Genomic DNA, 15,684 nt, shown 5'->3' with positions numbered 1-15,684 from the left:
CCATGGAATAATATGTTCTTGATGTAAGTTTTAAAATTGGTATTGTTTTGTGTTGTTATAAATATTGTAATTATGATGGATTTTTATTTTAAGACGAGCAATGTAATTTTCTCCTTGTGGGAACGAATAAAGATTATACTTGATACTTGATATCCTGTTGTTTAGTGTGAATAAACTTACTGCAGAAATGCTGCAACCAGATGAACTTGCACGTCGATGTTGGTACATGCATTAGCTTATATTACAACTCCACAAAGTAAACAAACAAAAACAAGAGATGCATTATTCAAAAATTTGCTAGAGCTGTTACACTCATTGTTTAATGTTTTTACAGTACATTGTTATTATCTAACATCATAATTATTTAATGCTGGGAACACAAACAGCAATAATTGCATAACATTAAAAATTGATTCAAAAGTGTGTTCAAAATCGAAAAAGTATAACATGGATAGCTTACATATAGTGTTCTCAATGCAAGCAAACTGTATAAATAAATACTGAAAACAAAATTACCATCAGTTTTTTGTTTTGTTTAGTTATTTTATGGTAAAAAAATCTTACGAAAAATCTCTTAGTATGTATAAAATGATTTAAATATAATGGAATGATGAGATGCGTATATTACATTATACAAACTTTTAAAGGGAAATAAACAAAATGTATTTTGCCTCAATTTTTACAACAGCCTACTTCTCCACAGTGGTGGTTGCGTCGAGATAAGAAGGCCTCTCGTCTGCCTCTTAATAGAGAGCTTTCATTTTGAGAATGACTGGAATGTGTACTCTGTCCAGGTACTAAAACCTTCACATAGTCTTGAATTCTTCAATACATAACAATTGATTTCAAATGTAAATTAAAGAATACGGTTACATTTTGTACATCTTTTGTAAATCTCAATAAACAGGGTAAACTATAGGTTACTAACAATTTTAAACTTGATCAACAGCTGTTTTTTTTGTGTATGTTCAATGTTGACCATTTTATTTATTCAAAAGGCTTTGATTACATGTGTAGAGCAGCACCACCAATCACAAGCGATAGTTCAGATGATCCATGCGTCGTGATTGGTCAAATTACTTGCATTGTGGTTTGTCCCTGTATTGTGTCCATGTTTGAAGCAAGCCTATGTTTTATCAGTTCATTCTGTTATTAAGTCCAAGCTACAATGTTTGCACAATAAGATGTCGTCTACTGTCGTACGTGAATCGGTGTGCTTTGAAAATATCGCTCTCAAAGAATGGCAGGAGGTTCTGGATGTTAATCTGTCTTGCCTGAAAAAGAGAAACAATGAAATTATGATTGAACCAAAATGAACATTGTTTATCATACCTAATAATAAAGTCTACATATTTCAGGAATATACGTACTGTTATGATTGTGGATTGAGCAGACGTGACAAACATTACCTTATTTGGTATTCTACGCCTAAAGTGCACCCTCAAAATTATACGGTTTGCTTATAGCATGCAATGGTCTAACATGGGTGGCCTTAGTAAGACAGTCTATCCGATAAAGCCGGCTTAAAGGGTCTTTCATCTTTCACAACTGTTCCGGCAAGGTTTTGGTCTGGCATCGGCAAATCAAATCGAGCATCAATGTACTCCACACAGCTATGCGCCAATCACAATATTGACGTTCGATTTGATTTGCCGGAGCGGAAGCGAAACCGTGCCAGAACTGTGAAAGATCAGGGAGTTAAGACCATCAGTAAAGACTGAGTGTATAATCTCTCATAGAAATGTAGGTACAGTACTGAGAGTAGACAAGCTATCAGCAAGTCAGAGAATACACCTTTCTGAAAGCATTTGTTTATAAAGGCATACTACCTTGTCCAGTAGATCTCTCTCTGATAACTCTACGACATCTTGTTGTTTACCATATCGTGTTCTTAGGTATGTCATTTGGTCACTAACAAGCTGCTTCAAGATGAACAACAGCAACTCATTGTTATCTCTCTTGAATGCCAAATAACGGGAGAAGTTCTACAAAGAAAAAATGTTAGGTTGATGAAAATAATAACATTGATTAAAATAAACAACAACAAAATTTATGTATAATGTATTAGTTTATGGTCGAATACTGGACTCTCTTGCAAAACCAAAATTTCATAATTAAAACACATTCAAAATATATTAAAGGCCAATTTACACGAACGAGTAAGCGGTCACGGTAAGCGGAATTACCCATTTGCACAGCACGCAGAATTCGCAAGCAGTGTGGTGGAAAGTCTATAGATGTGTAGGCCTTGAGACTAGTGCATGTTGCAGGCACTGTTGACCTGAACTAGACATATTATGACCGACTGTCAGTAGGCATAGAGCAGTAGCCTACACCAGACCTAGGCCTGGCTTTAACAGGCCAGTATACCAGTCATCAACATTTTTTGCCTAATAACTTGGTACATTTTTTATTTTACAATGAAATATTACCTTTTTCATGCTCTTCATGACACTAAACTTCTGTGTATCAATGAAGCTTTCCAGCATGACTCGCATCGCCATGTTTACATCATCCTCATTTACATAATCTCGCAGGTGCATCTTAGCATGAGCTTCTGCCATCCTGATCACAGACTCAATGTGTCGTACTGTGATTGGCACACTTCCTGTAGACTAAAGAATTGAACATTTTGAAAAACAATAACTCCAAATTTTAATACAATACCTTTACATTATATTGTTGTATTTACCAGCCGATTCTCGGTACTCTATCTATTTATAAAGCATCATGGGAATATTTTGTAATAAAAAATCAAAAGTGTTTCACATGTATCTAGTAGTAAAATAACACTTAACCTAACCTTACATGATACAGGCACACATGTGATATCAAATGAGATGCTGTATTACCAAACATTCCTATATGATATTTCAGAAGTAGATAGTATGTGGAGATAGCACTGGACCGTAATCGGGTGGTATTTACAACAGGGATAACAAAATATAGTATATATCACTAGAAGTTTTTCAATCAGGTTGTTTTTCTATGTTTGGAGATCATTTGCTATGAAAGCCACAGCATTGAGCAAGTTCCTACAAATTTTAATTCGCCAGCATGATACTTTGAACTTTCAGCTGAAGATTTCATCAAGCTTGTTCATTTACCTACAAATGTTTCCAATATTTATTAAAGATATAATTTTTTTTCTTTTTTTGAATTTTTTTTTATTGAATATGCTACTTTAATGTCACATCATAGTTATTCACTTTGACCAAAAACTGGATCGAAAAAAAATTATTTATCTATTAAAGAAAATGTCATTTAAAGCAAACAATTCTTAAATTGTCAGTCAGACAAAATGGCTTTTGGTTAAAATTAACCGTTTCTTTTGTCTTTTTATAATGAAATAATTATTTGTTATTATTTATAGAAGTGAATAACTATTAAAACTGCAAAATGGCCTATTTAAATTATTAACCTTTATTTTTCTTGGGGGACAATACATCTTTAATCTTCATTTTTCATGTTTTTTGGGACAATACATCTTTAATCTTCATTTTTCATGTTTTTTGGGACAATACATCTTTAATCTTCATTTTTCATGTTTTTGGGGGACAATACATCTTTAATCTTCATTTTTCATGTTTTTTGGGACAATACATCTTTAATCTTCATTTTTCATGTTTTTGGAGGACATACATCTTTAATCTTCATTTTTCATGTTTTTTGGGACAATACATCTTTAATCTTCATTTTTCATGTTTTTTGGGGACAATACATCTTTAATCTTCATTTTTCATGTTTTTGGGGGACATACATCTTTAATCTTCATTTTTCATGTTTTTGGGGGACAATACATCTTTAATCTTCATTTTTCATGTTTTTGGGGGACATACATCTTTAAAAGGGCACTTTGTTGGGTTCAAAAAGCGTCCCTTAAGCTTTGTTCCCACTAGGATGGAATCAAAGGACGCAAGAGCATTGACCAATGGCAAACAACAATTCTGAAAATATATTGCTTGTGATTGGTCAAATAACTTGCATTGTGCTTGCTTCTTAACGTTGTGTCCTAGTTTATTATCTTAAATAGGGGTTTTACTGTATTCTGGTACATACCATAGATTCTCTTCTCAATTCTGCATACAAGTTTGACACTTTATCTTGATCCATATCATGTAGTCTTGGATTCACTTTCTCTTTGGCATAGATAATATATTTCTTAAGTAGTTCTTGTGGGATTTTTTCTAGACCAGATGCATTTGGAAGTTCCTGTAAAAGTTATCAAATGTAATGTTATGAGAGGTCAGACGCAGCTGATAAAACACACAACTGCCCATTTGGCTTACATATGTGTAGAGTATAGTGTGAAACATGGCTTATATTGTACAATTGCCACAGTGGTATATCTATCATATGTTTACCTCAATACTTTTGCAGCTTTTTTATTACTGAAGTTCTTACATTTTTTTTCTTAGAATGGTTAAAGTTTTTAAGTTTATAAGAGAAGTCTCCAAGCGCTGTGAAAACAAGTGAAAAGGAAATATACGGGAAAGTTCATGCCAGCACCCAAGCATAGGGATAAGGTCTGGGTTCGAACTGCGGTTCACCAGTTAAATCTTGACATTCTCAAGCCTCAATCTTAGTAGTGAAAGTATAGAATAAGGCAGAAAAACAATGACTAAACGTAGTGGAACTGTAGCTCGGTGGTTAACATGCTTGCCTTCCAATCCCAAGGTCCAGGGTTCAATCCTGACCTAGTGCCAGGGTTGTAACTCACAGCTCTTTCAGCTCCACTCCCTAAGCCTCAAATGAGACTTAGTTTATAAGCATGATAAATTATAAAATAGTTTATCCATCCTGTAATTGGCGAGTTTGTGCTCGCTGCTAGATGCGTATGAAAAATAAAATAAATGTTTAGAACTTACAGGTAATAAAGAATCGTCAGTGGCATCATTTGAAGGATGATGGATCATGTGACTACTAGTTACGAACCTGGCAAGTAGCTCATCCTGAAAATAAACAGCATTTACTTGTATTTACATCCATCTTAATACATACAGCTTTACCACATTGAAACACTGGTACTCGTCAGATCAACGAAGTTAAGCAACGTTGGGCCATGGTTAGAGCTTGGATGGGAGACCATCTGTGAATATTGTGTGCTGTATATATGGAGCTGGGATCACATTAGGCATTTGAAATCAGCACTGCTGACCCTTATGGTAGTCACTGCATCTAGTACAGTATCTGCCTCAGACATTCACACATAATACTGGTGGATTTTCCTGTATAAGCACAACAGGCCTGGTGTATCTTATTACAAAGCATAATTAAAAAACAAATATATAAACCTCTTTTTTTTAAAATCTGAACAGCTCTAAAAGAAAACAACCATGAGAAATTTAGTGTTTTTACCTGGACTGGATCGACAGTATCACGGACAACACAAAGAATATCAAAACGTGACAGAATCGGTTCTGTAAGGTCAACCTACCATAATAAATTTAAAAAAACCATAAATAATATGTTTTATATATATTGTTTTTTTTAGAAAAGTTTAGAGAAAAAGTCAATGTTATGCAATAGCTTACAATATCACTATTTACATAGAAAAATTATAACATCAGAATCAAAACTCTAAGAATTTAAAGATGTATTGTCCCCCAAAAAACATAAAAAAATGAAGATTAATTAAATCAGACTTTGAATAGGTTATTGTGTAGTTAATAAAGTTTAATCACTTCCGTAGACAAAAAAACGAACAAAAATAATGTTTTCACTTATAAAATAACATAAGAAAATAAAATCCAAATTTGACCATTTTTAGTTTTAAATTACAGTTTTTCAGGTATATACATTTTGTTTAGATCCATTTTTTGGTGAAAGTGGATAACTATATTATATTCAACAAACAAAATTATTTTTCAGGGGTACAATACATCTTTAAAGTGAGATTGTATATTTTAAATGATACCACACATTTTTAAAGAATTTCATTTAGCTTCTATAAGCTTTATGTATAATGTATAATAATTTTTATTAATAAAAAGCTATAGTAAAACTAAGAATGTTTCACATCCTCTCCTGGCCAATCAATTGGATGATGTTTTGGATGATGTCATATCAAAAACAGATGACATCATCACCTGGTTGCTTATCACCAAGCAATCAATTAATAAAGATCACTGATAGAGATTAAAACATTTTGACTAATATTTTACAATTATATTTACAAAAAAATATAATAAATGGTTATCTTACATTTTCTGAGAAGGTGAGAGTTGCATTGTATCTTCCTGAGATAGGATTGGCTGCAGCAATAATGCTACACCTGGCTTGTAGAGACGTCACAATACCAGCTTTTGAGATGGAGATACTCTGCTGTTCCATAGCCTCATGAATACTGGTACGATCAGCATCATTCATCTGGAATAAACCAAATGTCACTTATCAATGGGAGATCATAATTATGTCAATATCTCTAAAGCTCTGTCTACACTATAAAACTTTGTGACAAAAAAATGTGATGTGCCCATATATGGACAGGATATCATATTACTACCATATTTGGTAATATAACTATTTTTAGCAAACTTGTTTGATAGTGTAGACAGAGCTTAATACCCAAAGACTACACAAGACAATAGTGGCTGGGTAGCTGTAATGTAAATGTAATTTGTATAGCACCATTCCAAAGATCATTGCTCATGACACTGTGAACTTACACTTTTCAACTACATGCTTCTCTCTTAGGGTCACATTAAGTCAGTGGCTGTGTGAGCTAGTACATCAGGCTAACCCTCAACTTGCCTCGAAAGATGACACACTAGGTTTTTAAAGTGCACACAAGTCCTTATCCCAGAAGACTCATTCTACCATGAGAACCATGGGACAAGTGAGCCTTGAACAATTGCCATTAGGCTATGGAGTACGGTTCCACTGCCTTAACTGCTAGGCCACTGTCTTGTTTCTGGTCAAACCCTCTTGTGTTTGAGGACCAATTTGTGAACTAGAAATTCTCCAAATTAATGGAGAAGTTGCTGCTACGCTGTTATTCAAAATAGAGTCAAACTCTTCCAATGTTACGGTGTTTAGACAGCGTTAATAATGACTAACATTCTAATGCATACTGTACCTTATCAAATTCATCAATAATGCAGACTCCCCTATCAGCTAACACAAGAGCTCCCGCCTCTAATGTCCACTCCCTAGTGACCGGACTACGTTGGACGTAAGCAGTCAGACCAACAGCAGATGCACCTTGACCAGTGGTGAAGATGGCACGATGAGCAGTGACCTCTACGTACTTCAAGAATTGTGACTTTGCAGTTCCGGGATCTCCGCAGATTAAGATGTTGATATCCCCACGTACTTTGTGCTTTTTTCCGGGGTTTTTTGGGACGCCACCGAATAAACTGAGAGCTAAGCCACGTTTAATGTCGTCATGTCCATAGATCGAAGGTCCAATACTTTCAAAGATCTGAACAATCAAAAAATATTAAAATTTGTTGTTTAATTTTTAATTTAGGTGTTTATTGTACACTGTTATTAGCTATTTGTTTGGTTATGTCAGTATCATATGTTGAGGAAATGGAGGGTGCTATAAAATTTTCATATTGTTAAAATAAATGATTCTCAATACACCTAAACAATAGAGTCTACTATATAAATCTTTATATTACATAAAACAGACAAATTTCTTGTTTCTGCCTCAAAATAAAATATTTATTATATTTTTCTATATGTATTCGTCTTTTACCAATATTCTATCAGTACCTGATGATGACCTATGGTCGAAAGTACTTGTATAATAAATATTTTATTTTGAGGCAGAAACAAGATATTTGTCTGTTTTATTTTTATACATGATCCTGCCTATGCAGCACCTATTTTTTTCTTTATATTACATAGCCTATGTAAATATGTGAACGTGATTGGTTGAAACTGCATCACATGACTACCGCTTCGGGAAATATATATTCCCTCGAACAAAACATCATTCCCTCGGGGATGTCAAATCTTATATTTAACCTCTAAGCAGTCAATATCTGTATATTATATAATAATAATTATATATTATTTGATGAAATCGAGGCTCATGTGCAGGAAGCCTGTTCAAAACCCCAGATCTAGATATTAAAAACACAGCTATCTGCTGGCCAACTCACCCTCTCAGCTATACGCTCATCCTTTGAAAGCGCAATGATGGCTTTTACGTCCTCGTCCGTGAGGGCGCCAACTATCATCTTATCATCCCTCTTACATATGTAGTTGACCATGATAACAGTGGCAAAGACTGGAAACCCATTGGCTGTGTTTAAGGAACCATCATAGTTATTGTGATAGATGCCGGTTATTTCCTGTACAGAAACAAATATTGCTAGTTATTTCATAAATATTATTAATATTGAATATAAGCAAATTCAGGAAACAAGAAAAACTACTTTGTAGGTGCAATAACGGATAAGATGGCATAAAAAATAAGTCCAATAATGATGGCTGTCGCAAATATACTCACTAATATACATTTTATACTACTACTACTATTGTGTGGTCAATAAAGGTCTCTGAATGCGCTGCTTACACAGCATTTATTATCAAATACAGTCAACTCTCCCAATACCGGACACCTTTGGGCCGGCCAAATATGTCTTGTTTTCTGTAAAGTCTGTTGGTATTCGGATTGTGTTTTTAATGGTAAAATGGAATTTGGGACCTTTTGGTCCTCAAGGAAAGTCTGGTATTGGGAGAGTTTTTGGTTTTCAAACAGTCCGGAATTTGGAAAGTTGACTGTATATAATTTATTTTATATTTAAAATTTGTAGTTTGTACACAGACAAAGCTCTTAAAATTATGAAAAACATCAAAAAACATGATAATGAAAAAACACATCAAAAGATACAAATAGCATAATGTAGATAAAAGAGAAATTCCAATAACAAATCGTCATGAGGCCTACAATGACACACAGTTTAGAGTTATACTAATCTTATCTAGATGTTTTACTGTTGAGTTATGTAGTTCGGAATAAATGATTTTCTATATCTACCAGTTCGAGAAAGAGATCTAATAAGGACTAATGATGGGAGAAATATCTCATTATAAAATGCATTATTTTAATGTATACAGTCATAACAACATATATCATTGCGCCCTGTTATCTGAGCAATCTCTCACGGGTGTATAGATGTGCTAAGAGAGGCCTGAGGTCCGAGATAGATCACACTAGATTGGATCACTGTCTCAAAAAGCGGACCTCTGGAAATAATACTTTCTCAAAATTTGGACCGGTGATGTGGAACAAACTCCCGTCTGTGATCCGGGAACAAACCACGGTTTTAAAATTTAAAAAAGCCCTCAAAACACATCTATTTCCTAAGAAGTAACTCATTGTTGGGTCTGCTGATGTAAAGCGCTTTGATCATTTTACACTAATTTGGAAAAGCGCTATATAAATAAAATAATAATAATAATATTAAAAGTTTATGTATTGTTTGAAGGTTTGCATCGCGAAATCATTCTCACTCCTGAGGACGATCAAAGCATATTGATCAAAACTTTGAGAAACTCAACAGTTCTTTTCAGAATTAATATATGTGGTGTACCGCAAACTTGATATCAACATTAAAAGTTTAATCGGAGGGAAAAATGAATGGAAAATGTTTAATTTGGTCCACCTAAACCCTGGTCATTGGTCTTTCTTTTGGAACCACATGTATAGCATTTGATATATTAGTTATGGAAGCCACACAAACCACCTACAGTTCATTGTAGTATTAGAAAATGTATCTAAACAAACAGTTCAGAAAAATTATAATATTAATAATATTGGCTTACTACTTCATCGCCAGGCTTACAACAGTCAACTAAATCAGCCAACAGGATTGCGTCTTTCGATCTTGGCAATCTGCCAGGGGCAACCTTTCCAGGACTTTCCTGTATTGTGATTCTCTGATAGTCTTGGTATAGCGTCTGAAAGAAAAAGAAAACACTACTATTAAGAAATGATTCAAAAAGGGGTATTCAACACTTTTTTGACCGGCTACAAAATGGTTCTAAAACCTTGGAAGAAACATGAATGAAGGTTAATGGTTTTGAAAAGGGGAAAGATGTCCATGCCAGCAATCAAACGGCATCACCACTAGCCAGAGTTTAAAGTATGAACTACTATTGGCACTAGTAGAGCGTCAGTACTCGAATGCCTCCTATTGTAGTTAAAGCTGTTTTATTTTTCCTAAACTCTTGCTAAAATGTTAAAAGAGTTCCACTTGAGTTTTAACTCCTTTTTTTTGTTTGGCTTTTCTGATACTAATAATAATAATATGAATTTGTAATGCGTCAATTCCAGCAGAAGTGATCAAAGGCGCAGTGTATGAGAGAGCTCAATTTGAAAGAAAAAGATGAGTTTTCAAGGCAGATTTAAAGGCGATTGTAGGAGAACATGACCTAATGGAGGCGGGTAGGTCATTCCATAAGCGAGAGGCAGCAGAAGTAAAGGTGCTTAGGCCATACGTTTTAGTATTAAACGCCGGAATGGAAAGAGGATTTTTTGAAGGTATGTGAAAAGGAAGGAGGTCGGAAAGATATGAAGGGGATTTGAGCGAGAGATCTTTAAAGAGAAGTATTTTAAAAATTATGCGCTTTTCGACTGGTAGCCAATGAAGACTACGGAGAGCAGGACTGATGTGATTGTATCTTGGATGAGTTGCAGGCGTTTAATTTGTAAAGTGCTCACCTGTTCCATGTTGACCTCAAATGGTCCAAATGACTGGCACTCTGGACATGATCCTGGTTTAACTTCTTGGTTCTGTCCTTGGTAGAATGGACCTAGTACAAATCCACATTTGTGGCAGTTGTATTTGATCATGTTAAGCTGTGGTAGGATGCCTGTTGAGCAGGTTACAACTCCACTGGTACGTACCAACTGGTTTAGATGCAACTGTCTGGAATTCAAACAAATGTTGAAAAGTAACGTATGAACAATAACATTCTGATTCTTATTTTTTCACTTTTTACTTTTTGTCTGTTTGTATGTAAACGTAGTTTGTATACTGAATAAGAAAAATTATCATTATGAAAACATGAACATTCTCGAAAAATTTCTAGTGTACATACCTGAGTGATCTTAACTCTTCAACCAATGGCAGTTCTGCAATCCTTACATGGATCTCTTTAGCAATCATTTCATACTTCTGGAACATGGCAAGAACAACTTCTTTGGCAGCTTCATCAAAGATCTTCAGCATCTCTGTCGGTGCCTCGGGAAGGAAGTATGCTAGAACGTGTTCCTTAGAAGCTAGGATGTTGTAATCGACCACAAGACTCTGTTTGTTGGCTGTAAGAATGGTATGAATAAGGGGACAAGATTTTGAAAAGTGGTGAATTCAGAATACATCTCTAGATTTGTATGGGATGAAACTGGGTGGATTCATTCAATCGATCTTTATCACCTCCGCGAGGAGACTATTATTTGTATTTGTGATATTTGTTTGTTTGTCTCTTAGCAGGATAACGTCAAAACTACAAAACAGATCTTTAGCAAATTTAAACCACAGATAAATATATCATCAGAAAAGACTCGGAAGAAATCACTTTTATTATTTTACTAATTTTAGGCTGTACGTCAAAACTACATGAAGAATATTTACCAATTCGAACCTCTGCAATATATATATATAGAGAACAACGAAAAGACAGGAAAAGAAAACAGGATCCCAATTCTGGACCACTTTTAAAGGGTCTTTCACACCTGTTCCGGCACGGTTCCGGCACCGGCAAATCCAATCAAACATCAATGATTCATTTTTACGCGGCTATGTGCATATCGATTGCCGCATAGACGCATGAAGCGTAGTGAAAACTAAACATTATTGTTCGATTCACCGGACCAGAAACCTGCTGTAACAGGTGTGAAAGACCCTATAGCCGTGGGAAAATGGCCAAATCGTGAAATTCTGAATGATTCAGTTTTTAGAAGTGTACCGAGGCTAAAGATTACCTTCACACATTTGTCGAATTTTTTCCTTATAGATATTGTGACCCTTCTCATCCACGCAGGTCTTGAGAAAATTCTTGAATCGATTGAAAATCTCTAGCCTTGGTGCTGGCATGGAAACCCATTCTCTGACACTGTGACCTTTCATATCTTCCAGATTCTCAATACTTTCAATCATCTATAGAAAAAATTAGCAATATGTAAAACAATGCCTTTGTATAAGACATTATTTATGGCCGACTTTGTCGTTTCTTACATCCATTTGAATGATGGATGAAACTAAGCCAGGACTGTTTAAAGCACCTTGGTTTAGTCCTATCATTGATCAAGGGCTTCTCTCGTCCATTGCCCTCCTTGACAAGAGGAAAGGCATGGGCCAATACGTCTGAGGTAAGATACTAGATGAAGAGGCTGCAAGAGTTAGCAGTGCTGATTTCAAATGCCTGATGGGACCCAAGTCCAAATAGCTATATAGCACCCGATATTGCCACAGTGTCATTCCAAGCTCTAACCAGGCCCAACGTTGTTTAACTTTGGTGATGAGACAAGAACCTGTGTTTCAACGTGGTAAGGCTGTGTATATATGTACACATTCATAGGGAAGATTATGGAAGAACACGCTCTACCATTTTACCGCGGAAATTTAATAATGAATGGTGCGCAATCGATGATATAATGCTCAGATAAAATAATCAAATCATGGCTCCGAAAAGGTAATGATGTGCCATAATTAGGCCTAGAAGTGATTTAAATTTATAAGAATATTATTAACTACGCTTGCTTAATATTGCTCTCAAATGTAGTGATGGCCAGCCATCCAAGTTTTGTTTAGAATCATATGCAATTCTCAGAATCTGTACTACGTAATTGGACATTAAACTGAACCACAATTGTTAAATTCTACCTGATCGTCCTCCTCAAAGCCTTCTGCTGCCCTCTCTGCTAATCTCCTCCTACGAGTTGGACGCTCATCCTCTTCATCACTTTCATCTGAAGAAAAGTTGACAAAGTTAAAATATTTAATTTTTAATTAATTTAAAACATTGTTTAATTCTTAGGAAAGTAAAAAGCTCATACAAAAAAATTACAATTTTTAAATGTTGTATTTTATGACAGTTTGGCCAGACATCCACATAGCTGAGGCCTCCACTTCAAATAATCTTAAACTATGACAGGAAAAAGAAAAGGGTTACCGTAATTCAAGTTGTTTAACGTACAGTTATTGCATTAAAATATTTTTTAATAGTTTGATACTACAGATTGTGGTAACATATTCCAGGGAGCAATTCTAAAACACTAAGACACATTATACTTATGCCTAAAAATGAAGATAAATAAATAGTAGATATTCTATTGTAAGTTGCCAAAATTATAACTTGAAATGAAAATCACCAGGCCGAACTATTGTACAAAACAAATTGATGTTCAGAGTTTTTACAAGAAATATCCTTGTTTTTATTGTTTAACACAGTTTTAGCTCTAAATCTATAGCATTCTTACCATACAGCAGGCCAGGTCTCATACGGCCAGTAGCAAGAGCTTCATCACGGTCTCTCTTGCGCATCACTTGTTCCGCCTGCATTCGTTCGTCCATCGTCATGCCTTCATAGTCGTCCTCATCCAGTTGACCCATATCATAAACATCAAGCTCCGGTATTGCACGATAGTCACTAGTTTGGAAAATAATATAAACTTTGTTTTAATTTATTTACTTTGGTACAGTGTAGGCAGACCTACTGTTTTAGCTACCTTTAAAGTTGATACACTATACTGTGCTTGTCAAGTATGATATACACTGTGCATGGCATGTAATTGAAATGCAATGTATGTCAAATGGATACACCACCTAGCTAGCTTTATCTGTGTATTGTACATGCATGACAGAATGGTTACAATTTCATTATGTTGCAGAAACATGGACTCTAAACAAAAATATGATCAACGGGATACAGGCTTTTGATATAAGATTGAAAAATAAAAATCTCCTGGAAAGACAAATCAGAGGTACAAAGAAAAGTGTGCTTGAGTAGAGCAATAGGATACTCAATGAAGAAATGGAAGTCAGAATATTTTTCTTTTAAGAAAATAAGCATTGAAAATGATTTTTGAAGGTGAAAATTGATAAATAGATTTTGTGAATATCTCATGAATATTAATGAGCTTCCCTAAGCTGCTGAAAAATAGACTTTTCATGAATTTACCCTAAAATGTATATGAAATTTCATTTTTTTTATTTCTCGTTATTACTTTTCATTCTGACAGTGACATGTCTATATTGCTATTATATTTGTTTTGTAATAAATAAACGGTATTTAAAAGCAATTTTAAACCCAGAATTCCCCTTTAAATGATAAATGCAAGAAGATGGTGCATTAGAGGAAAGAATAGAAGAAATCCACAACAGGCAATCTGCTTTAATCACCAACATATAGTTTAAATTTATTTCTGAATACTGCAGTAAAGTAAATTTAATATTTGGCTTGCATTGAATTTTTTTAACTAATTTGGGAAATAGTTGATTTTACTATCTAGGCCTTGTCTTTTGAAAATTGTAGGTGTGCCACAAATTGCGCTCCTCAATACATTCAGAGGTGCTGTAGGTGTGTTGTTTGTATGTTGGTGTGTAGAATTTTACCAAATTTTTAAGAGTGTTGTAAATAGCACACCTCAAGGGAAGTTTAGGAGTGTGTTAGGTGAGTGTTCGCACTCGCTCACCTTAAAAGACAAGGCCTGGACTCTATCTAATGAAAAAAACTTTAAAATCCTAAGGTCAGTGGCCCCAGTGTACTTTGGGCATTTCCAGAAAAAAAAATTAGCAAAAAATAAATGTAAGCAGAACCAATATAAGAACTTTGTGATAATTACTTTTCTAATTTATCTCCAAACAACTCCTCTCCTTCGCCTTCTTCTTCTTCAACCATTGTTCCGTCTCCCAAGAGTTCGGACTCATCTTCAAACGGTGCAAGATCACTACGTCCTGGACTGGACGTTGGTGCCACTCCAAGTGAACGGTCATCACGACCATCTGGACTGTTCATATTATCCTGTAAAAGAATTAGGCCTACAACATATTTCTATTTGTAGAAGAATTCATTTATTGACATGATCTACTGTACAATCAATACCACCAATCATTTTGATACAATTTCTGTATTTTATCACTTCTTCATATTGTGTTTAATTAATACTAATAGGGGGTATTTTATTATTTGATTCACGTTACCAAATTACACCCAAGAAAATAAAACCTCCCTTGAATAAACCCCGAACCCTACTGTCTCTACTAGCTAGGCCTGTAGTAGGCTCTATAGACTATACTATAGTATATGCCTAGCCTAGGCCTAGATAGCCTACTAATATTTAATAACTATATAGTCCTAGGCCTAAGATAGCCTAGCCTCTAGCTAGGCCTAACTAGTCTAGCCTAGGCCTATCCTATAGCCTAGCCTAGGCCTATAGTATACTAGGCCTAGGCCTAGGCCTAGCTAGGCTAATTATGCTGCTAGCCACTTTACTAGCCTACTATATAGGCCTAGAATACTACTAGACTAGAGTCAGTGATTTAAAATTATTTACATAAGTTCGAGCAAAAGGTGAAATTAACACTACTTACTGCCATATCGTTTGTTCTGATGTGCGAAGTTCAATTACAATGTTGTTAAAAAAGTATACAATAAGCCCATGTGATCGTTTTCCAAACTCGCCGCGGGAAAATATTGAATGGCCTTTAAATGGGGTCAAAGTTT

At 34.9% G+C, this 15,684-nt stretch overlaps 1 protein-coding gene across 1 annotated transcript; it reads right to left on the bottom strand.

Moving 5' to 3' along the window:
- Window positions 1-285: 285 nt before the first annotated feature.
- Window positions 286-15,655, bottom strand: LOC144856427 (DNA replication licensing factor mcm2-like). The gene is made up of 17 exons (XM_078714435.1): window positions 15,552-15,655; window positions 14,804-14,982; window positions 13,439-13,608; window positions 12,843-12,928; window positions 11,942-12,116; window positions 11,059-11,278; window positions 10,679-10,886; window positions 9,781-9,915; window positions 8,112-8,303; window positions 7,079-7,423; window positions 6,205-6,369; window positions 5,359-5,433; window positions 4,869-4,952; window positions 4,060-4,212; window positions 2,433-2,615; window positions 1,830-1,985; window positions 286-1,274 (listed from the first exon to the last, which is right to left on the bottom strand). The coding sequence occupies exons 1-17, from the start codon at window positions 15,555-15,557 to the stop codon at window positions 1,164-1,166; spliced, it is 2,643 nt and encodes an 880-aa protein (XP_078570561.1). The 5' UTR covers window positions 15,558-15,655; the 3' UTR covers window positions 286-1,163.
- Window positions 15,656-15,684: the final 29 nt, after the last annotated feature.

This window comes from Antedon bifida, chromosome 11, assembly GCF_963402885.1.
Source record: "Antedon bifida chromosome 11, ecAntBifi1.1, whole genome shotgun sequence".
NCBI classification, from domain to species: Eukaryota; Metazoa; Echinodermata; class Crinoidea; order Comatulida; family Antedonidae; genus Antedon; species Antedon bifida.
This window is presented reverse-complemented; position numbering and strand designations above follow the sequence as displayed.